The sequence below is a fragment of the Erigeron canadensis genome, chromosome 7, assembly GCF_010389155.1.
Source record: "Erigeron canadensis isolate Cc75 chromosome 7, C_canadensis_v1, whole genome shotgun sequence".
Lineage (NCBI taxonomy): Eukaryota > Viridiplantae > Streptophyta > Magnoliopsida > Asterales > Asteraceae > Erigeron > Erigeron canadensis.
The window spans coordinates 2,437,902-2,461,868 of record NC_057767.1 but is presented as its reverse complement, the minus strand read 5'-3'; the positions used below and the strand labels follow the sequence as shown (position 1 = coordinate 2,461,868).

General features: G+C 33.9%; 2 protein-coding genes and 1 non-coding gene across 4 annotated transcripts; 1 reads left to right on the top strand and 2 right to left on the bottom strand.

Moving 5' to 3' along the window:
- The first annotated feature begins 12,147 nt into the window (after window positions 1–12,147).
- Window positions 12,148–13,044, top strand: LOC122607184. Its single transcript, XM_043780110.1, has 2 exons — window positions 12,148–12,391; window positions 12,527–13,044. The coding sequence occupies exons 1-2, from the start codon at window positions 12,148–12,150 to the stop codon at window positions 13,042–13,044; spliced, it is 762 nt and encodes a 253-aa protein (XP_043636045.1).
- Window positions 13,045–14,466: 1,422 nt separating this feature from the next.
- Window positions 14,467–18,813, bottom strand: LOC122608402. Of its 2 annotated transcripts, none has more exons than XM_043781502.1 (10): window positions 18,142–18,813; window positions 17,942–17,996; window positions 17,798–17,837; window positions 17,366–17,552; window positions 17,178–17,251; window positions 16,700–16,791; window positions 16,441–16,563; window positions 16,123–16,330; window positions 15,875–15,913; window positions 14,467–15,300 (listed from the first exon to the last, which is right to left on the bottom strand). In XM_043781502.1, the coding sequence occupies exons 1-10, from the start codon at window positions 18,156–18,158 to the stop codon at window positions 15,194–15,196; spliced, it is 942 nt and encodes a 313-aa protein (XP_043637437.1). In that variant the 5' UTR covers window positions 18,159–18,813; the 3' UTR covers window positions 14,467–15,193. The 2 variants fall into 2 exon arrangements, with proteins under 2 accessions (XP_043637437.1, XP_043637438.1); XM_043781503.1 differs by having other exon boundaries at window positions 17,801–17,837; window positions 18,142–18,812.
- Window positions 14,514–14,670, bottom strand: LOC122609600. Its single transcript, XR_006325350.1, has one exon. It is a non-coding gene; the product is annotated as a small nucleolar RNA snoR77 (small nucleolar RNA).
- Window positions 18,814–23,967: the final 5,154 nt, after the last annotated feature.

Below are 23,967 nucleotides of genomic sequence, written 5' to 3'. Positions count from 1 at the left end.
AGGAAACGATGGGTTACGACTTCTATGATCCCACCAAAAACACTGTTCGTGTTGCTCGATATGCTGAATTCTTTGAAAAGAAATTAGTTCAAGAGAATAGTGGGAGGGTTGTAGAGCTTGATGAGACTCAAGAAGAAGATGTGTCACCTTCTGAAGATACTAGCAATCATCAACTTGGGGGGGGGGGGAATGTTCAAAGTGATGAACCTCAAGTCGATGATAATGAAGCGATTCCACTTCGTAGGTCCAAAAGGACTAGACGTCTTACCGAAAGACTATGTCTAATGGTAGAAGAAGACGTTGTTGGAGATCTCGATGAGCCTCCGAATTTCTAAGTTGCATTATCAGATCTGGAATCTGACAAATGGCTTGAAGCTACGAAGGTGGAAATGAAATCCATGAAAGACAATCAAGTCTGGAGCTTGGTTGATCTTCCACAAAATGCTCAAACTGTTGGGTGTAAGTGGATCTTCAAAAAGAAGACGGACATGGATGGAAATGTACACACCTATAAAGCTCGTCTCGTGGCGAAAGGTTATACTCAATGTTTCGGTGTTGATTATGATGAAACCTTTTCTCCAGTCGCGGACATTAGAGCTATTAGGATTCTCTTAGCCATAGCAGCGTACTATGACTTTGAGATATGGCAAATGGATGTTAAGACTGCCTTCTTAAATGGTTACTTGGATGAAGAAGTCTATATGGATCAACCGGAAGGTTTTATTGATCCAAAACATCCCAACAAAGTATGCAAGCTTCAAAGGTCCATTTATGGACTAAAGCAAGCATCAAAAAGTTGGAATAAACGGTTTGATGAAGAAATCAAAAAGTTTGGTTTTATTCAAAATCCCGATGAGCCATGTGTATATCACAAAGCTAGTGGGAGTAATGTTACTTTCCTTGTCTTGTATGTCGATGACATATTAATCATAGGAAAACACATTCTAATGTTGCAAGATGTTAAATCCCATCTTGGAAAGTGTTTTGCCATGAAAGATTTAGGTGAAGCAACATTTATTCTTGGAATCAAGATCTACCGAGATAGATTAAAGCGGTTGTTTAGATTAAGTCAAAGTGCTTATATTGATAAGAATCTTGAAACATTCTAAGTGTGGGTTTACACTCATGCAAGGACTTAACTTATCTAGCAAGAACAGTGCTTCTACACCTAATGAGGTGGAGCGTATGCGAAAAATCCCTTATGTTTCGGCTGTGGGATCTATTATGTATGCGATAAGATGCACTAGACCTGATATTGCGTTCGCGCAAAATATAGTTAGCCACTATCAGCAAAATCCTGTAAAGGATCATTAAATTGCTGTAAAGAATATTCTTAAGTACATGTGTGCTACTAAAGAGTTATTCTTGGTGTATGGAAGAAATCCTGATCCAGAATTCAAAGTGAATAGATACTGTGATGTTGGATTTTAGACTGATAAATGTGATTCAAAATATCAGTCGGGATACGTCTTCATTATTTAAATGGAGGCACGGTGGAATTCTATGAGCTAAAAACCACAGTTGTCGTGTTTACAACAGAGTCTGAGTACATTGCCGCATCAGAAGCCGCAACGGAAGCAGTCTGGATAAGGAAGTTCACTAGCGGGCTTGACATGATCCCCTCGAGTGACTTACCCAATGATATGTACTATGATAATACTGGTGCATTAATCATTGCCAACGAACCCGGAGTTCAAAAAGGTGCCAGACATTATGCTAGACGATATCACTATGTTCGTGAGCAGATCGAACTAGGTGAAATCAAATTACTCAAAGTTCACATAGATTTTAACTTAGCTGATCCTTTCACAAAAGCTTTGTCTAGGCCCAAGCTTGAAAGGCATGCCAAGGGCAGAGGTCTTAAATTAGCTAGTTATTTCATGTAAATCTGTTGTTCGGTATTTGGATAAGGGATGTTAAACAATTTATATTTTCTATAATGAAATAAAGTACTTGATATGTTTGATTTCATTCAATATTAAATTGTGTCCTATATTTGCATGTTTAATCCTTGAATATTTCGTTTAATATCTTATATATTATCGAATATTCTAAATTGTTCATTGTCGATTAATTATATGGGAATATAATTAAACAAAGACAAATGTGAGTGATTGGTTATATTCTTGGAATATGTAATGGATGGTTCCCACCAAACTCACATGATATCCATAGCGGATACATATCGGACTACCCCACTAACGAATTATCGCTTTATGGATCGTCGTCATAAGTGAAATTCGTAAATGGTTACTTTTATTGATCCTTTGACTTGAGATGCAAGTAGGTCAGCATATATGAATCGCACTTACTAGATGTAGTTCTAACTCACCTGTATAAGGGGGTACATAAAGGGCTATTTTCAGAAAGCGTCGTGAAATATGATGACTGACACGTGTAGTCAATATAGGATTTGTTCCTTCGATTTGAAAATTGAAGTATGATACCATTGGCGCCCTCATTTGGACTGATTAAAGATGTTTGCATGGCCGTGCCCAAATAAATCCAGATTGTTCTCGATTATATTTGGTAATCATTAATTAGTTATGAAATGAGAAACATAATCGTTAAATGATGAAATGATCTCGATCCATATTCATATTTAACAAAGGTATCTAAACAAAGGGATAATAAATGCCTTAATCATTTAAACAGTACTTAAATGTTTTCGGGAGCATTGCGGTGTTGCTAGACGCTTAGCAATGTTATTACCTTCATTCGTTACGAGCTCAAGTGGGAGCTGTTGGAATATGATCACGTAAAATGAACGTATGTCCGAAAAGTATTTAAGCCTACGGGGTCACACCTCAACGTGAATGTAACTATAAATTAATTAATATATTAAATGTAATTTATTAATTAATTTGATCACGAAATAATTAATTTAAATAAGTTAAAGGGTTAATTGTATTTAAATTAATTGGAAGGAGGATTAAATGTGAAATTAGGAAATTAGTGTTGGACTCTAATTCCCTAAACATGGGGGCCGAAAATTACACGGCTTTTTGGCCTTGAGATTACTTGGTCACCAAGATTAAAAACCCTAGTTATTCCCTATATATAGAGGGCTTAATTCTAAAGGGTTTAGATATCTTCACACACTAAAATCCTCCTCTTTTCCTTCTTTGGTTTCGGTCGAACAAAACAATAAAAAAAAGAAAAACCAATCTTGAAAATTTGGTTTTGACTTCATACGTATAACTTATATTAATATATTAATATAAGTTTACTCATAAATCATTGATTACACATTATCAATAGTTTGATTTGAATGTGGAATAATTTTGGGTTTCGACTTCAACATAAGGAAAAACACAACCGGGTCTGTGAGTTCGTGATTAAGGTACTAGCATACAACTTTCCACCGTTGAGTGTGCAATGGTAGAAAGGTTAAGTTAAACCTTGTTCTTATCTTCAATCTCTCCATAATAAGGTACAAATTCTATTTTTTGGTTAATTAGTTAAACTATATAGATCTTGTCTTCCGTTACGTGCTTTGTGATATGTTGTGATAATTAGTTATAAAACCCAACAAAGCTGATACAAAAGAGAATGAAAACCGTCAAAATAATAGACCAGCTCAAGAAACGTCTTAAGTTCTCTTTTAAGCCTAATACAAGGTATATTTTCCACATTACTATATTGAGTCTCACATAAATTGTTAGTCTAGACATGTGGATTTACTTTAATGTGCTATACTGTTGACAGCCAGCCTTCTACAATACCGGAACCAAGTATTTAGTTGCATCTCTATTTTTTTAATTCTTTTTTTTTTTTAACTCTTTTTTTTTTTTAACATTTGCTTGGATCCATCTGATGTGTTAAGATAGAAGACACTAATCTGCCTATTCACATAAGTAGTATTGATAGAAATTGCCATCTCTAGCAAATGGGGAACAAAGTGTTTTGCCTAGAGCTTTACTTCTTATTATTGTAATCGTTTTTAGCTTGATGTGTTGTGGTGGTGAGTAATAAGATGAATGGTCTTTGGTTTTGCTTAGAGCTCCCGATGTCAAATTGTTAATTGTCAAATAACCCTATACGAGTACAAATTTTACACGTTGAGATAGAGTATATAGTAGAAGTTGGATTTTGACACTTACCAAAAGTGGGTCCACTTGAAATTGTAATCTAACTTGAAAGTGTCAAACAGGTGATTTTATAACTTAACTGATATACTTATGGGTCAATTGGGTTGAGAGTTTCCCAAAGTGTTCATATTGTTATTTGGCAAGTTGGTTTTGTAAAGTTCAAAAAAGGTGTTTACTGGTGACCAAACTCCGACCCGTTTGGGTCAGTATTACAAACTATTTGTTTCGCCAATTATCCTTATCATGCGACCTGATTCTTGGATAAAAGCTTCTTGGTCTGTTACTTGGAGCATCCACTTACCAACGATTTCCACGATCTTTTTAGATGCACTCTTTTAATCCTTGGATCATATTATCAGAATAGAAGTTGTAATTTGCCCTTTTGTTATTACGTTTGGTAGAATGATAGAGTGATAGCGAATTTGTACCGTAATAGTTAGAGGTGGGTAATTTCGACCTTTTACTAATTTTTATCCCCAGAGAGAAAATGATATTAGGAAGAAATTCAAGTATATACCAAAGAAGGGTTAAAATTACACAGCGGACATGATAGAGTTGGCAAGATGGGCAGGTCAATAACAGGAGAAATTGGGCTGTCAGGTTGGGTTTGCCCGTTAACGCCTTTTGTTTTTTTTTACATATAAAAAAATGATTTATTCTCGAAAAAAATATGAATATATATTACTACTGAATCCAAATGTAAACAATTCTCGTTTTTATTTTTTATTAAAATATATTTTTTATGGTAATAATCTAATCTTATAATGAAGCGTTTAAAAGGTTGTATTCCCTTAATATAGACTTGGGCTACTTTCTACCTGCTTCACCCATTCCCTTTGATCGACCCATTTAATAACCGACGGATTTGAATATCCATCTCACTTCTTTAAAGACCGACTTTCTTTATCCAATCATCTTTTTTATATCTTTACTAGTCTTAATACCCGTTTTAATACCCGTACGGGTATTAAGACTAGTAAAGATATAAACGTATACAATAGATTTATGCCAATATCCATACTACTCACAATAATTTTCAATAATCATGTATCATATATCGATCTTTAAAAAAGATCAAATGGGTTAAATTATAATTTTAAAGAGACCATGCATATTTTGACAACAATATAATATGGACATATATGTAAATATAGGATCAAATAAACGAAAGTATTTAAATTAAAATAATCATCATAGTGTGTCCATATTTACTATATGAACAATAATAAGTAAAAACAAATATGAGAAGCAAAATACCTTTTTGTTGATCACGAAAATTGAAGGAAAAAAAAACAACAATCAATGTATTTGTCTTTTTAATCGTCCATATCTATATCTAACTTTCAACTTTCGATCAACATTTACTTTCCCAAAATGTCCCTTCTAACAATTATGTATTGCCAAACACTATTTCTCTCTCCTCAAATTTCAACCAATCATCTTTTTTCTCTTTTATCCATAAATCATTTATTCATCCAATTCGTTCAAAATCTTTTATCTCACAAACCGTATATCGATAAATTATAAAAATTATATGAGTGTTTTTAGAATTTCATGCTCTTTCATTACAGATGTTATTCGATATACTTTCGACGGATTTTTAAATTTAAGGGCGGAGCCCGTACGGCTAAGACGTTTGGCTATCACACTCTATGACCTATCACCCACATCATCTCACCACCACAATGCGCGGGTACTTGCTCTCGTTATACTTTAAACAAATCAATTAGATGTTTATTTTTCAAAATATCAAAACCGGAAGAAAAAAAGGACAAAAACGAAGTTTTTAATTGTTGTTCTATAGCTTATGCCAAGTCAAAGTTATTTCCTTTTTACTTTTTGGTGTTAACGGCAAAATAAAAAAAATTACCAAACTTAGATCAATTATCTCAAACTTGTTTTAATTAAATGATGGATTACATATGATAAGCGTTGTATTTGATATTAATTAGGAAACCCGATAAAATAATAAATTATATAATATATATCAAAAAAGACACGTGTCGATTAAGGACTGTGTCACATGTCATTTAAAGAATACTGCACTCCTGTTTTAGTTTATTGGTAGATAATTGTTGTATACAATAGACATGTTCAAAGACTTCCAAAAAAAAAAGAGCGAGCTGATTAGAAATACACATAACAACCCGTCTACTTTAAACGTGTGTTAAACCGAGCAAACCAGTGAAACGCTACCATACAATTAATCTTAGGGGGAAGGTGTGGATCACGGTTTGCACATGGGTTGCTCGAAACCGAACGGGAGCACCATTCCTTCTTCGGTTTTCATGCTGTTTGTTAATAATCGGTTTCATAAACCAAAAGCCATAATGGAAGAGTATGAACCTTGGATGCATTTGACCAAGTGTAGACTAGCCATTTGAATGGTTTGACCCATTGAAACCACCGTTTGACAATTAAAAAGAGATAAAAACCTTTTTCCCTTTAGTTTTCATCTATATATACAAGTTATTTTTTACCATTAAAATCGCTTAAAAATTCACATTCACATATTTTATATAACTATCTCATACAGTTTAACAAAAAGTTATACATGGATCCAAAAAAATCAAATAGGTTTTAAATATGTATTTACGATTGTTTTTTTTTTCTTTCTAAAGTTGTTACGCAATGGACTCTTTATTTTATAATGAAATTTTTATCCTTTGAATTTATGTTTTATACAGTTGTTTTATTATAATAAAAATAGTTATAAATATATAAAAATAAATAAATATTAGGTTTATATCATGATACCTTGTAAAAAATGTAAGTTTTTGGGTTAATGGGTTGATATGACTTGGTAGCATCCTATTGGTGAGTGTTATGAGTTGATTTGGGTTAATGCATCATGACACCCTCCACCCTTGGCGTTTGGTTCACATAATATTTTTGAAGGAATTGGAATCTGTCAAAAGAATTGAAATTTGAAGGAATTAGAATTTGAAAGTTTTAAAATTTGTCATATGTTTGGTTGACAGAATTCAATGGAATTCAGTCAAAGGAATCTGAATTTAATTTAGAAAAATGTCAAGAATACCCGTTATTAAATATAAACAATAATAATAATTTTAAATGTTAATAATATAAATAATATTAAAATAGTAATAATAATAAGAAAAATAATGATAAAAATAATAAAAGTAATATTTTAACAGACATAAAAATAAGAATAAATAAAAATAATGCTAATAAAAGTTATATTACATATAAAAAATAATAATATAATAAAAATAATATGATTATATTATTTATATTAACAATATTCATTATTTTCATATAATATTATTGTAAATATACAAAAAATAATAATATTATAAATATACAAAAATAGTAATAGTATAAATGACATAATAATATTAATATTATATTATATATATTATTATTTATTATTTGTATATAATATTATTAAAAATCTATAAGAATAATAATAGTTTAAAGGTATAAAAATATTAATAATATAAATAATAGAATAATAATATTATTATTTATTAGTTTATATAATATTTTTATAAAAATATATAAAATAATAATAATATAAATATATAAAAAGATTATTATAACATAAATATAAATAACAAGGATTACTTGAGATCACTCGAGACAAGAAGTTGGTTGAGAATACCCACACTGGGAGCGTATTTAAATGTGGCTACGTCCACTCTTTCCTGATATACTTGTCATATATAAATTTTATGCAAACTATATGCTTTATGATTGGATATGAATTATTCAATCATAGAATAGATGCAAAGAATATTGATCGTAGGATTTTTACTTATTTCTTGATCACCCTAAAGCTGGGAAAGGAGATATACGAAAGAAATAATGGAAAGGTTGTTACCTCTTTCTCTCTTGCTCGTCGTCTGATTCAAAAAGAAAAAGAAGATTGCTTCAGGCTGCTCCAAAACCCTATATCTCTTGATATTCTCTTGACTATATAGCTAATGGATCCAATTTTTATCTCAAGGCTCTCATTTAATTTTGTTGACTCAAAGATATCCTCACCCGATCGAAAAGTTCAAGAGATAAAGAGAAGAAGTTCAAACCCAAATTCTTTAAAGGGAAAATTATACCTTTGAACTTGGGGGACTTAATGAGGTATGGAGTAAATCCCTAGCCTAATCTATACTTGAAAGAAAGGGAAGGATAGATCGAGAACAAGAGAGAAGGAAGAGAGTAAGAAAAGAAGGAAGGGAGCAAGAGAGAAAGAAGAGAACGAGAATAAGAAGGGATGAGGAGAGAGAAACGAGAGTGAATTCTCTTCCCTTGCTTCCTTCCCTTGTCCTTGGGAAGGCTTCAGGTGGGGAATAAGGTTTCCTTCCCTTGCCTTCGGGAAGGCTTCTCTCCCTTTTTAGTTAGGAACTCCTTTGCTCTTGGAAAGACTTCATTCCCTTGCCCTTGGGAATAAGCCTCTGGTTTAATTTCTTTTCATTCCTTTGGCAAGGAAGCAAAGATTAATCAACAAGGATTTCTATTCCTCGTAATGACGTTTTGGATTCAGGGGACAGACCCATATCTAACAGGCCCAATGTTCGCTATAACCCTAATTGGTTGCCTATAAATACATGCAATCATTGGGTGTCAGATCATTCATATTCATTCATCATATTTACACACATATTTCATTCTCTCTCTAAATTTATCAATCAATCATCATCAAAATCATCATAATCATCAAACATTTAATATGCTCAAGAGATCGATACATCTCTTTAGGAAAACCATTATTCACTTTAGATTCGTGAAGAATTTAGTAGGTTTGCACTACAAAGTAGGAGATTATAATGATTTTCGTGGTTAAATCTCATTTGTGATTGAGTTTGATATTTCATGATCAAACACAAATCACCAGACAAATTACATAGATGGGTCTATATGGGTATTTTAAAATAATAATCTTAATGCATAAGATCTCCTAAATCATTTCATTAAAGAAATTACATTATTTGTGAGATAATATAATTTGTGATCACTTTAATATTTGACACACTAATGACATACAGAAAAATGACTTCATGAAGAAAAGAAAATTTGCTCAATCCAAACCGTTACACCCGTACCGAAATATTACATGTTTTGACTTTAGACGCTGTACCTGACCTCCAAATATTGGCTTTTTGGCTACTGTTTGAACTAATATTACCTGTCTATTACAGTATTACCTTTGGTACATCACAAACAATTGACAATATGACCTAACGTCCACAAAATGACATTTTTTTCTCATTATTGGGGAGTACAAAAAAAGGTTCAACTTTTACTCAAATCCTTCCATTAAAATGTAGGCCGAGTAACATGGAGATGTTCTTATTGCACTGAATTAGCATTACCAATCACTATGCCAAAAGAGAGAAGAGGCAAATCAAGCATGGGAAAACTTTCTACAGAACTTTGGGGCCAATTGGCCAAAGTGTCAAATGTTACGACTTTTTGAGTAGTGTGTCATATGTTACTGCTGTAGATAGCTATTTTGGAACAAAACTTCAATAAAAATATGGACTTTTAATATAAACTTCAATATTATCATATGAATACGTATTGATATATTACATCCCAGCTGAACTTCTTATCGACTTCTGTAATGGATAATATTAAGGTACTTAGCTTGACTAGCTGATGGAAAACAACCTCCAACGATACACATATTTCGCTGTCAAAAGTTATGTTACACATATTTTTCTGGTACACAACCAAAAAACTCAGTCTTGATCTTTGGTTGTGGATAGCTGGTATAGCATTAGTATCTGTCTACTATTTGCATAGAGATCTGATAATCAACATCAGACAGATACATTAAGGATGTATTCAAGAAGGTAAGCAAAAAGTTATCACATTCAGACTGGAGCTCGGGCTTATGTTTTATACTCATAGGTTTGACTGGGTATGTGATGTAGTTCAAGCTCTTTCACTCAAAGGAAGAAAGACACCAAAGACACAAGGAAGTATGCTACGAAAGGACTTCTAATGATTGACGTCTTGACGGTGTAAATAACAAACTTGTCCCTAAAGTTAGTTGCTCAACCATCTGACGAATAGTGAATAGTGGTCACCATATATAAAAACGACAAAGATTATCCCTTAACATTTCTATGAGCTATTTATATAATGGAAAAGGCTAGATATAGAGAACATGAAGAAAGGATAACAGAGAGGATTCCAAGTAGACAGTTATATCAAATCATTATGAAATAAAGCTCAATCTGTTTTGACCATTTAACTTTGTTGGTGCATTCTTGTGAATGACAACATTCTAAAAGATAGTCTTGAGTCTATTTTTCTGTTTTGACCATTTAACTTAGTTGGTGCATTCTTGTGAATGACAACATTCTAGAAGATAGTCTTGAGTCCATTTTGCCAATAATCATATTACTTTGAATGTTTATGTGTTTCAGAATAAATTTGGACGAGATCGGGAAGTCTGTCTGAATTTAAGGTCCATGACCCTTGAGATTAGTATATATAGTGATTAACCATATCATCAGCATGACTAGATTAGTATATATAGTGATTAACCATATCATCAGTTTAATTTCGTGTTTAGAAGAGCTTGTATGTTAGTATTGTTGATTGGGTGTAATTAAGGATTCCACACTCAATTATATCGTTGCTAATCCTGTAAATCAGAGACCAGGGACTTACAAACTTTTCAGCTTGTTGGATCCTTAAACTCGTATTTATGTGACCCAAAAAGAGCTGTTAGGGTGGTCCCGGGACAATTTGAAGGAATAAAGGTGAGGCTACAAAATGAAATGTGGTAAAATAACATTCATGCATTTCAATTTTCAACATCACCATCATTCAGTTGCTCTGACATGAAAACAGTATATTATCAATTTTAGATACCCTTCCTCCTGTCATCAATCATCATCACGAGAGTCCCACATAGTAAAGCGATACTACAGGTCGAGATGATTAGGTATCTTAGCAGTTTAGTTATACTATATCACAAAGTTAACTCTGGATGTATTCTCTTTTCTGACTTTTGAAACTTTGAACAAAAGATCTGGTATTGTCATAGTTGTCAAAGGCGAGCGCATCATGCGCCTAGGTGCAAAAAGCAGGCAAGGCCCAACAAGGTCGCTTGTATACCCTAAGCCCAAGTCAAAAATGTGAAAGGCGCAGTTTGGGAAAGGAAAACGGTTTTAAGGAGACACAAGAAATGAAACCAATTTTGAAGGATATAGAAACCTGTTTTTGATGGGGTTTTGTATGGGGAAGTTTTTATGTGAAAACTGGTCTCCATAGGGGGTTTCTATTCTTTTTAGGGCTATAGAAACCTTGGTTTTGTACGCACAAAAGCGACAGGGTCCATTTCCAAAGCGCAAAAGGGGCAAGGTTTTGTATGCGAGGCACACACTTATGAAATTTTTTTATAAATTATTTATATAGTAGTATTTAATACAGATTAAAACCTAAAACACCATCCTTAAGAGCCTTATTTAAATCCGGCTTTGATCAAGTTTGGTGTTTGAAAAGAAACCCTCAAAATATTGTTGGTCAAGTTGAGGAAGAAGAAAGAAGAGATCAATCTTGTTGATAAAAAAAAAGGTAGGAAACGAAAAAATTAACGTATTAAGAAAAAAATCTTGGTGTGTACAGATAGCTCACGCTTTTTAGCGCTTGGCGCTTAATCAAAAAGCGCAAAAAAGCCCAAGAAGCGCTAGCTTTTTGTACACCCTCCACCTTAGGTACCAAAAAGCTCAAAGGCTTGAGCCTAGGCACGCCTGAGGCAAGATATTTAAAGCCAAGCTAAAAAATTTTTTTTATCATCTATGTGAAAACCGTTTTCCATAGAAGGTTTCTAATCGTTTTTTTAGTAGTGGATGTATGTTTTCTTTCAGCACCTTCTTTAACTGCATTTTTTTTTTCTATTATGAATAATTTGGTTTAAATTTTTTTGTTTTCAATTTATACAATTTGTCCAGGAGTATTCTTCATTGATGGTCCCGGTGGAACTGGTAAAACATTCTTGTATAAAGCATTGCAGGCTGATGTCCGTTCACGAAACTTTATTGCATTAGCAACTGCTTCATCAGGTGTTGCTGCTAATAAGATGCCTGGGGGGCGAACAGCTCATTCTCGATTCAAGATCCCGTTAAATCTGGAAAATAATTCAATGTGCAATATCAAGCAACAGAGTGGAACACCGACAGCCCAACTACTTCGTCAGGCCAAATTAATCATATGGGATGAAGCATCAATGGCGAAGAGGCAAGCAGTCGAAGCACTGGATCGAACACTACAAGATATTACTACTGTGAGTCTGCCATTCGGGGGGAAAGTAATGGTTTTGGGAGGTGATTTTAGACAGGTGCTACCCGTTGTTAGGTGTGGCACCCGAGCACAAGTTTTTGACTCAAGTTTGAGAATGTCACCTCTATGGCCCTCGTTTAGAAAGATGTGGTTAACTATAAACATGAGAGCATGAACAGATCCTTGGTTTTCACACTTTCTACTACGAGTTGGTGACGGAAATGAAGAAGTAAGTGAGGGAAATTTTATTCGGATTCCTGATGACATGGCGATTCCTTATTCTGATGCTGCAAAGTCTAAAGAGGAGCTAATAGAAAAAATATTTCCGAATTTGCAAATTAACCGAGGTTCCCCAGACTATGTCACTTCACAGGCTATTTTATCAACTAAAAACAATTATGTTGATGATATAAATAATCAGTTGATTGAAAAATTTTGGGGAGAGGAAAAAGTCTACTACAGTTTTGACGAGGCAGAAGATGATAAGAATAACTTCTACCCAATTGAGTTCTTAAACACTCTTACAGTTAGTGGTTTGCCCCCATATTGTCTACGCCTGAAAGTTGGATGCCCGATTATACTTATACGAAATATTGATCCCTCCAATGGCTTGTGTAATGGTACACGATTAGTATGCCGAGGTTTTCAACCAAATGTTATCGATGGAGAAGTAGCCGTGGGCGAGCATTCTGGATAAAGAGTTTTCTTACCACGAATTCCTATTTGTCCATCTGATACTGACATGTTCCCTTTTAAGTTCAAGAGGAAGCAGTTTCCTGTCAGGCTTAGCTTTGCAATGACTATAAATAAAGCTCAAGGACAGACAATACCAAATGTTGGCATTTACCTACCAGATTTGGTTTTTTCACATGGACAGCTCTATGTGGCACTGTCGAGGACAAAAAAGTTTCAGCGTGCTGGTATCTACACTTCAAATGTCGTGTATAGAGAAGTTTTACGTGATGATGATTAAGGTACATTAAAGATGGCATCCTTTACCGTTGATGTTTTCTTTTCCATTTTTCCTAGCTTTTGATTTACGTGATGGTTAAAATTGCCACGCCAGCTACAAGGCTTATCTAAATTTTTGTGGCCCAGCCCGTTTTACCTGCACTAAATACGCCCCGTGACACAACCTGCCCACCCGTCAACTATATATTGTGTGTAACAGATTTGTTTTGCAAACAAAGATTGACTAGAAACCTGAAATTTGGAATATATTTGTCGATTAGAATATGAACTTTGGATTATATATAAGAACTTCTAAAATAATCTAAGTGCACTCAGTTCTTCGGCTCTGTGCCTTCCAATATCCAGGTTCACATTGCCTGTTGCGTGCACCATATGGTATAAGATCTTCATACTCAAAAGAGGCTGGTTCATACTGATAATTTGGAATTTAACTGTTGTCAGGAAGATTAGATACAATGCAGTGTGTTTAGTGAATTTAGATTCATATACAACATAAAAGGCATATTATTTTATATTCAGACCTATTACAATATTTTGTTAATTTATCTTTATTAATGTTCTTGTGGCAGGGCAATGGATCATATAGTGAATGCTAGATATGGTATTTTCGGGGCTATTGAATTCTTCGTGTCCGTGTATGATTGATGGAAAGAGCTATTGGCACATGCCCTCAAGGGAACACACAATGTACTCACAGCAGCAAAGGAGCTGCGTGTGGTTGTTACTTCATCTGTTTCAGCCATGGTGGAGGTGGCAGATTTGCTTCCCCTAATATTGGGCTTTTTGTTTTAACTCTATGTGTTGTTTTAATTTTTCTATATCTCTTTGATGTTTAACTCTATGTGGAAGTAAATTCCTTTAAATGATACCGCCACAACGGGCGGGTACTTTGACTAGTCTTTAATATTTACTAATCAATATATTAGCATAATTAGAGGGTTTAAAGTATAAATGTAAACTCTATATACAGATTCCATTCCTCTGTATCGTGCTTTCTAGATTAGTTGGATGCATGGCAAACAGATGGAATAGCGACCGCCATTACTTGGTCCAGTGAGGAGGATAGTGCGGGTAGAAATGCCCTCCACATGAACACAACACAAGTAGAGTGAAATTCAAAGAAACACATTATTATCATGACCATTGCTGAACAGAAATTAGATTTTTTATTATTTTAAAAATAAGAAAAAATAATTTGTAATCACGCATTACTAGACCAGTTTCATAGAGTATCAATCTCAACAATTCTCAAGAGCAAAAGAAGTTAATTTATGAGCATATTAACACCTACCTTCTGAATTTCTGTAATGTGTACCACATCCCCGGCACTAAGCTGTGAGCAAGGGTGCTTACATTACATCTTACAAGGGTCAATCAAACAAGTGCCACACTTTCCATAATACCACAGCTTGCACGCTTTCCATAATACCACAACAAACAATCACCAGTAACAAATGGCAATATCTTTGCCATGAAACTCTTTCACGATAAAAAAGAACCACGAACCAAACATGAATCCTGTACAGATACTGCTAGAAATATAACAGGAACTACAGAGGGAAGCAAAATAAATTCCTGGGTTATAACAAGAATCCAGTTGTAGTACCTTGGGTCAAGCCATGAAAATAGTTTAAACTAGTACTGATTTACTGAACATACAGACCTCAAATGTTGATGCAACAGGGTTTATGAGTTTATCTAATAGCAAAGCACGAATGATTTCCTTCTAAGAGTTAAAGAGTATCCATTGTGCCATCCCCTCCAAATCTTGAAAGGTGATGGGCATAGAAAAAATGCAAATGAACAACTATAGTCAACTAGCCTGTATTTACATGCATTTACATTTTACCCTCAAAACAACTAACCTGTCATCGTCAACCGTATAGTTCATCGCTATAATCGTAGAGACCATAGACTATGTCATTTACGGTTATCCTTTCACACATCTTGGTCGTAATGTTGATGTTTGGCAAGCAAAGAGCTACATGTAAAATTTGATTAGGAATACAGACAAACAAAACACATTATAAGGAGAAACCACACGCTCAATACTATAGAGAATAAACAAGAATCTGGTAGAAAAATGCAAAAGCTTTGGTTAGAATTCCTTAACTAGCAAGCACTTGTTTTCAATTCTATAAATAAACTGAAAACAATTAATATGATAGATATGACAAAGGAAAACACAAGCTAAACATAGATTTGACAAATTTAGTGACTCTGTGGACATATTAGCACATATTAGGTAATCTATTTTGATTCACCCAAAAACTAAATTCAGGATAAGCTATTACGTTAACCTCGACTAGTCAACAGAGATGAACTATATAGACAATGTGCCACCCACTTTAGGCTAAAAAGATACACGCACAACAAAAATAAAACATGTCGTGACTAGTCAAATAAAACGTGCCTCCTACTCGGAGGCTTAAAAATGGAGGACACACGCACAACAAAAATATGTTCTTTGTATTTACAAATTACATAAATAATTTAGGGAGGGCATCTATATCTAAACCAAGAATCAGAAAATATATCACTTGAAAACTAATTACCTTTGGGGCTTTTCAGTTTGGATGCACGTCTCTTCTTAACTGCATGAGAGATGAGGCATCAAGTCATAAAACACGGGACAAGAAAAGCTAACCAACATGTTATTGGCAAAATGAGCACCTAGGGCAGATTCGGAAAAAATGTGCAATTTTGTCTTAACAGAGTTTACATTTATGTGGCTACAAACACTTTGTTCATCATCTAAATATATTTTGAAATAATAATAAACATAATAAATATAAATGCATACCTTGTTTTACATCCTGGAACATAAACTCCTTCAATGTTCTATTGCCATCAACACAACAACAATCAACCTCGACCTCATAGATGCCAGTAACCCCATCTTCATCCGCCTTTACGATCATGGTAAAGCAGTAGAAACTCTCCATGATGTAGTATGTGCACTTACTGACTTTTGGAGAACGAAGGCGATCGCTGTTTCCTTTCTCAACAAACTAACAGCATAAATTTGATTGTGTAACTAAAACAGTAAATGATAAAATAAAAATAAAAGATAGTAGTACGTCTTAATTAAAAGAAGAAAGCAAGCAGAAAATAACCATACCAATTCAAATGCCTCATTGTAGCCATTCACAGCAAAGGATACAAGACTACTAACAAAGGGATGCTTGGTACTCAACGGGTACACTATACGACAACGGAATGCAGACTGCGACACGTGAGTACTCTGCGACACGTGAAATGTCAAGAGAAAACTATGATCAGCAAATTATGATCAGCAGACTTGTACATGAGAAACGCGGATGAACATTAAAAGAGAAGAGAGATGAATATCATATATATATATATACACACACAATTACCTCATCATATTTATCCTTGAATTGGGACCAACCTTCCATTTCATCGGGTCTCAAGGGAACATCATCGACTTTAAGAGGTCTCGTGGATGGATCTGAAAAGGGAAAAGGAAAACTTAACGTATAATAGATAACGTCATCTTTAAAAAAAGGATATACTATCATCAATTTAAAAGAATTTAATTTTAAACTATATTATATAATTATATATTTTTAAAAAGACACTTGTCGTTTCAAGATCGTGCCATGTGTCGTCATAAGACCCCTATAATCCTGTTTTAGTTTATGGGTAGATACAGTAATATATATATACCCGGTCTAACCGCGGTCCAACCAATCCGACCGGTTCAACCAGTAAAATATTATAAGACCGGTTCAGCGTCCAGTCCGGTTTTAAAAACATGGCCTAAAACACAGTCTTGGACCCACCAATCCCAATACTTGTATGTAAAATAGGAAAAAGCCCAAAAGAGTTGCATACATGTTGGATTCCCATACAGCCAAGGTGAAATAGTATCAAGGTCTGGCTCAAGAGTGCGCGGAGCATCAGGGTCACTGCAAGAAAAAAGGATACATAAATTAAGCTAAGGTATAAAGGTGGTAGCCAACTAAAAACTTGTGAAGTAGAAAAAACTTGTGTATCATAGATAGAGTTTAAATTGCACATACTATTGCCAGTCATCTGACAAAAGCCCTTTGCTTCTGTAGGAAGCTGCAATCTTTTCAAGAAGACGCGTAGCAAACTGCAAATCTGACTTGGAAGTCATGGTCTTCTTGGCCTTGTAAACATTATGGGCCTCGACTACAAGCTGAACGGAATTATATATGGTGATAGGAACTTTGTCCACAGGCCGACCTATATATTGTATTAAAGTAAAGATAAGTTAACGAACAAGCCATGCTGAACCTATATCGAAGGATAGTTGCCATCCAAGCAATAGACCCGGCCGGCAAACGTACTAATTTTTTTTTACGGGAAAAGAAATATAAACACGCACACACATTATAAAACATAAAAATTGAGTTGCGAGTGCTTTTAATTTGAATAAATTAGTGTTTCCCATATTGGGGTGGATATGATGCTGGAAAATTAATACAAAATACCTGGTGTGTGGGTATCATTCTGCTGCTCCAGCTGGTGCTGACATAGAGCATAATAATAATAATAATAATAATAATAATAATAATAATAATAAGTCCATTCGTTCAACTCAAATCTCAAATAATAATAAGTTTGATGCTTACAGGAGGAGGAGGATGAGGACGACTCCTAGTAAAGTAGGGATGAGAAGAGTACTCCCTATTGTTGTTCAATCATGCACAGAAATAATCACAATTACAATTTAACCTCAACAAAATCAAAAAATTAAAAACAAGCCTTTCATTCCTAGCTAATAATATCAATAAAACTAATTTAATTGATTAGGTAACAAAATAAATCTCACCATTCTGTAGGATACATGGTGACTGCAAAACCCTACAACTTCCGATTGATTGTTTGGAAATTATTTTTATTTTGGGATTTTTAAGAAATATATATTGGGAATAGAATGGGAAGGATAGAGACCAGTGTTTTCACGACCGGACCGAACCGGCCGGTTGAACCGATCGAACCGGGACCCGGTGGCAATAACGGTTCGGTTCTGTATGTTGAATCGGATGTGCACCTGACCGCCCGGTTGATTTGCGAACCGGCTGTTTAACCGGAAACCGGCGGTTCTGGTTTTAGACTTTCTTTGACTTGTGCTTCTGTTACTGCATCGTGGATTCGTGGAAGAGAGGGGAGGAACGGGTGATGCTGTTATGGAACTCAGGTAGTGATGTCGAAGACGACGGTGGTGGTTGTCAAAAACGATGAGAAACTTGAAAGTTAGCAAAACTGTAAGTTGACATCGGCGGCAACAACGGGGATCTCTGTGGTGATGTCGGCATCGGCGGTAGTGCCATGGAAATGGAAAGAGTGAGAGTCAGAGCCGCAACACATCATTGAAGCCGTCGATATATAGTTTGCTTCACAGCGGTGGTCAAGGCATTCTTTTCGAACAGGGGGTTGTCGAAGAAAGGAAATTGTAAATGGCAAATTGTAGATATAATTGGTCAAATGGGATGGACAGGGGTTATCGAAGAAAGGAAAATGGCACACTGCTCATTTTGTTGATATATGACATTGACAACTCCACTTGATATATTTCACTTCAAACTGTTTTAATAAATTATATAAAATAATACGTAGGGTGTATATATAATAAGTAACATACTCATAATTACTCGTATTATTTATTATATATATATATATTGTAATATAATTTTTCATGTCATATATTTTTGTTATATTATAACGTCTCCGGTTCTTAAATCCGGTATAACTGATCTAACCGATCTGACCTATGACCAGTAAGGAGACTGGTTTGTGCAACGGTCCGGTTATGAAAACACTGATGGAGACAAAAAGCCGTTTAAGTGGTTGGTGACTCGTATCACGGTTCTCAATATTTGCTTGTGTGTTGGGTTCAATTAGGCCGGTATGTGTTCGTTCGGTTTGAAATCATTAGGGATTATTATTATTATTATTATTATTATTATTGAGGAAATTTTGATCTTGAGAGAGAAAAAATATATATATATATATGTTTGGTTTTTCGCTGGTTCTTGGTTGGTAACAAGCATCAGATTATTTTTTATTTCATTTTCTTTTGTTAATTGGTGTCGAATGTGTTTAACTTTTTTTTTTTTTTGATTAAGGTGTTTTTGGTAAGGGGGTTTAGGAGGTTGGATCGAGAAAAAGTAAACTTGTAAGTTGTAACTCTAGCCTGACCCAAAAGCCACAGTTGCAGATTTTTTATCTATTTTATTTTTGGTTAAATTTATTGATATTTCTGTTCCAAAAAATAAAACAAAGTTTTACTTAATTTTTACAGCAGATAGAAGATAATAATAAAGATTTTTTAAAAGGTTGATTGTTTATATGTCTTTTAAGAAATAAAATATTCAAAAACACTTTTATTTATTTGTTTTGTTGTGAAAACATAAAATTTGACGAATTATCGTCATATTTCATGATAACTTGTTCTTATCTTATGTTGCTGGGAATGATTATGTGTCTATTAGTCAAGTGAAATGCCAATATATTTTAGATATCTCATTCACAAAATTTTTATTATATGGTCCCAAATGTAGTTATGTAGGAATGAAATCACAACCATGAATGAAAACGTATGTTCTATTTTTTAGTTGATCTTTAATAAGATAAAGTGAGATCGGTTAAGAGTCCCCCAATAACTACAACTCATATATACATGTGGAATGGTCTATTTTAGTTGATCATTATTTCTAATTAAATGATGGTTGTGTAAAAGATGAAGATATAGGTTTGGAGGTTACTCAAGGTGCACACTGATTTGCATGTTGTCTACTTTTAAAATAGCTACATAATGTTATTTAATTTTATTATATTACTCTAACTAAAATTAAGAGTATCTTAGCTTAAGCCAACTCGTAATCATGATGTATCTTTATAAATTTGAAGAGAATTTTGTGGCTTAACCCTACATTCAACCCATACTAAAAGTGAAAACTAACCCGTAATAAGAGCTAAGATCTTTAGACCGAGTTGATATTCTCCAGAGGATGTGCTAACCTTACAGGTAGACTCGAGGTCTCTGTTAAACATCAGAATTGGTAATAGCCCTTGTTACTCTGTTTGTTAGAGGGTTCATACAACTCGATACTCACTTAACCCACACACTAACCGAACAACATTCATACAAAACAAAATACAAACACGGACTGTAAAAAAGGAAGGAAAAAAAAAACGCACAATGGAGGGTGGCATTAATTCACACTGGATCATACAACCTCACTCAATAAACAAATTGACAGGAAACAATGAATAGGAATGGCTACCATTTCTCTTCTTTTACAAGTCAGCTTTGACTTCTAACCAAACAAAAGAATCAACCAGATTTTACAACTCCAATATATGACCAAAACCAACCAATAGCTGACTTCATATACCTTGCACGGGCTTAGGTTCAGTTTCTTTCAGACACAAGTATCAGTGGGTCAACAGCATAAGTTGACACTGTCTGCCATCAAACTTCCTAATCACTCTTACAAACAAACATCAAAAGATGGCTAGCAGTTATATGTCTTTATCAGATGCCCAGATCCAACCAAGATGGTTGAGGCTTGAACTACAACCAGTCAGACGCCTAGACCACAGTTGTCATCTTCTTTGGACCAAATGAGAAACTTTCATATGACTAACTTGGCCCAACTGATAAGAGATAACGGCTGGAAGAGTGTGAAACATACAAGCACCGGGTAAATCTAAGTGATTAGAGAGAAACACATATCACAACCCAAACCTAAACCAACTATAGAAACTATATCATCTTCTTGAGAATAGAACACCATTGTCAGCCTCTCTCAGATCTCCTTCTAATGCTCCATCAACGCCGTTTCAGTTTCAGAGAGGGGTGCTGCATATTTAAATAAAAAAAAAAACCAAAAACTCCATATAAGAATAAATTTGTAATTGTTTACAGAGGAATTGGCACTTTGGATAATGAAAAGAGATCAAATTTATATTTATACACATTATATAACTTCATTACTGCTTCATCAAATTCCTTGACAGTGTTAAAAAAGATTTTTATTAAAAAAGATCTCATTAACCAAAAAAAAAGCTGTGTTGCCATCATGCATTAGGTTGCAATCAAAGATTCAAAATATAAGACACATTCTTAAACGGACTGAACACTGAGATTTAAAAATTTCAAATTGAGTTGGTGGGTTAGTTGAGTTGAGCAAAGGATCAATATAGGTAGTTTTTGAACGGGTTTGACCCGCAAAAAATATTTGTCCAATGTCCATATTGTAAAAATATGAAAAGGTTGTAAAACAATAATTTTACATGAATAAACTAGATAAAATTACATGAAAATTTAACTTGTAAATCTATCTAGGAGGTTGTGTGCTATTACAATAACCATTACGTTTTAAAATAAAAGAAGCTTATTTGACCCATAGTTATAAAAAGCTAACCCTAATCAATCCAGGCAAAAGTGAATGGGCTGAGAAATTGCCACCTGTATATTCAAAAGTTGCAAGGTCTTCAGTCAGAATAATTTACATACCAAGTAAATCCTCAAATGAGTCTGCTGACAGAGATGCATCCATTAGGAAAGGAGGTGAGAATACTTGATCATGAGTTTCCTCCACATCATAGAATGACAATCGTCCCTCGGATTCTGCATAATTTGAGGCAGCAGCAGACACATAACCATTTATCCCATCATACTCATTCAACATATCCAAGTTACTCGATGTCTCGTGTGATTCACTGTACTTGAACCCATCTGAAACACGACTCTCTGCCACAGAATTTACACTTCTTATTCATGTATATATCACCAACTATTGGTCAAATGTTATACTAAAATATCTCAATATGATATACAGAATGAAGAATAACTCAAAAATCTGGAATGGAATATAAGCAACAATGAAACAGTAAATAGATGAAATACGTGATGAAATACGTACTGGTAGATGAATAATACGTTCAAGGAAGGTAGAACCTAAATACTTTTATACAACAGTAATGCAAATCCGACATACATTTAACAAAGTATAAGCAAGTCCATGCTTGTCAGGAACCAAAAAATCTAATAAGTTTGAGACATGAAATCCCATGTTTGTTAACAAACAAAAAATCTGTTTCAATGATATGCTGACCTTCAGAGCTATTTGGTAGTCTCGTGGCATCATATAAGTTAGAACAATCGTTTCGTATAAAATTACATATATCCCCAATTAAAAATTTTAATTACAAATATACCCAATATTTTTTTAAATAACACATATTTACCCATTTATATCTATTCCATCAAATTAATTTTATTTTAAGACCATTATATCCTTCTCCATCTCCACCTAAACACTTCTGTCACTTTTCAATTCCAATAAATCAAAACTATCATTAATCTCATCATCATCATCATAATCGACAACAACAAAACAATTTGACTTAAATTCCCTTTCAATTTCTTGATCGCCATAATCAATTCAATCCATATTTAATACTTTAATTCCCCTCAATCTCCTCCTCATCATCATAATCGATGGTTGTTCATTTTAGACACTTTTTTTGTTATAAAACCCATCAATGATCTGATATTTTGTTATTTACATCCTCATTCCGCGGTTGTTCAATACTCGACACACCCACCTGTTCAATATAGAGAAGAATGTATGGTATAACATCTTTTGATTGCACAAACTCCTTTGTTATTTGAAAGTATATGTTGGTGATGATAAATGGTGATGATAGTTGATCATGATATAGATATTGTAGATAAATAGATCGAGATTTGCAGTCAAATAGAAAAGAGAATATAAAGTCTGTATGTATGTATATGTTAGTCTACATGTATATATGTTTGTGATAATGGAAGGGTATTATTGTCTAATTGATAAGAAAATATAAAACTGGGTATATATGTAATTAAATTTTCTGGGTGGGGATATATGTAATTTAGGTAGTGAATTTGGGGATATATGCAATTTTCAATAATCATAGTAAACCAATGATAGCAAAGCTGTGGTATCATCCATTCATCTATGAGACATATTTAGATATGTAAAAAGTATCTTACAATACTATTAAAAGAGATTCCACCATGACCTAAGCATATGTTGTTGTCAAGAATTTAGATATGCCACGTTAGTCATTTTAGCTTAAAGTTAATCGTTTGTGACATCACCTTTAGTTATGTATCTTAGTTAAGGATTTAGTTTGGTTCTAACTATGTTGTTAGCAAGTACTTTCTTTCTTGCAGGAACATTTTGCAGGAGTTTTGGAGAGTAGAATGACAAAATTGCAGGAGGATTATACACGTTTTCCATGCAGAAAATTGGTCAAGCCGAATTAGTCTTCCCAATAATTCAAAATTTAGTTTCTTTTCCTTAAACCAATACATAATTTTATCTTTTAATTGTACTAATCTTCAAAAGATGGTCTATCAAATCATAATACTTCTGGTGGTTTCCAAGACAAATCCTGTGAAAGAAGATAATCAAATACTCCATTCTTCTTGTATACTCCTCATTCTCTAAAATAAAAAAAAATTACAGATCTCCTTATTCTTTCTCTACTTCTTATTTCTTTTTGAATCTTTTAATTCTCTTTCTCTTATAATCACTATCTTAATCTTTAGCCCCAAAACCCTAATACTTTTTGTTGATTGTTACAGATCAGATGAACGACG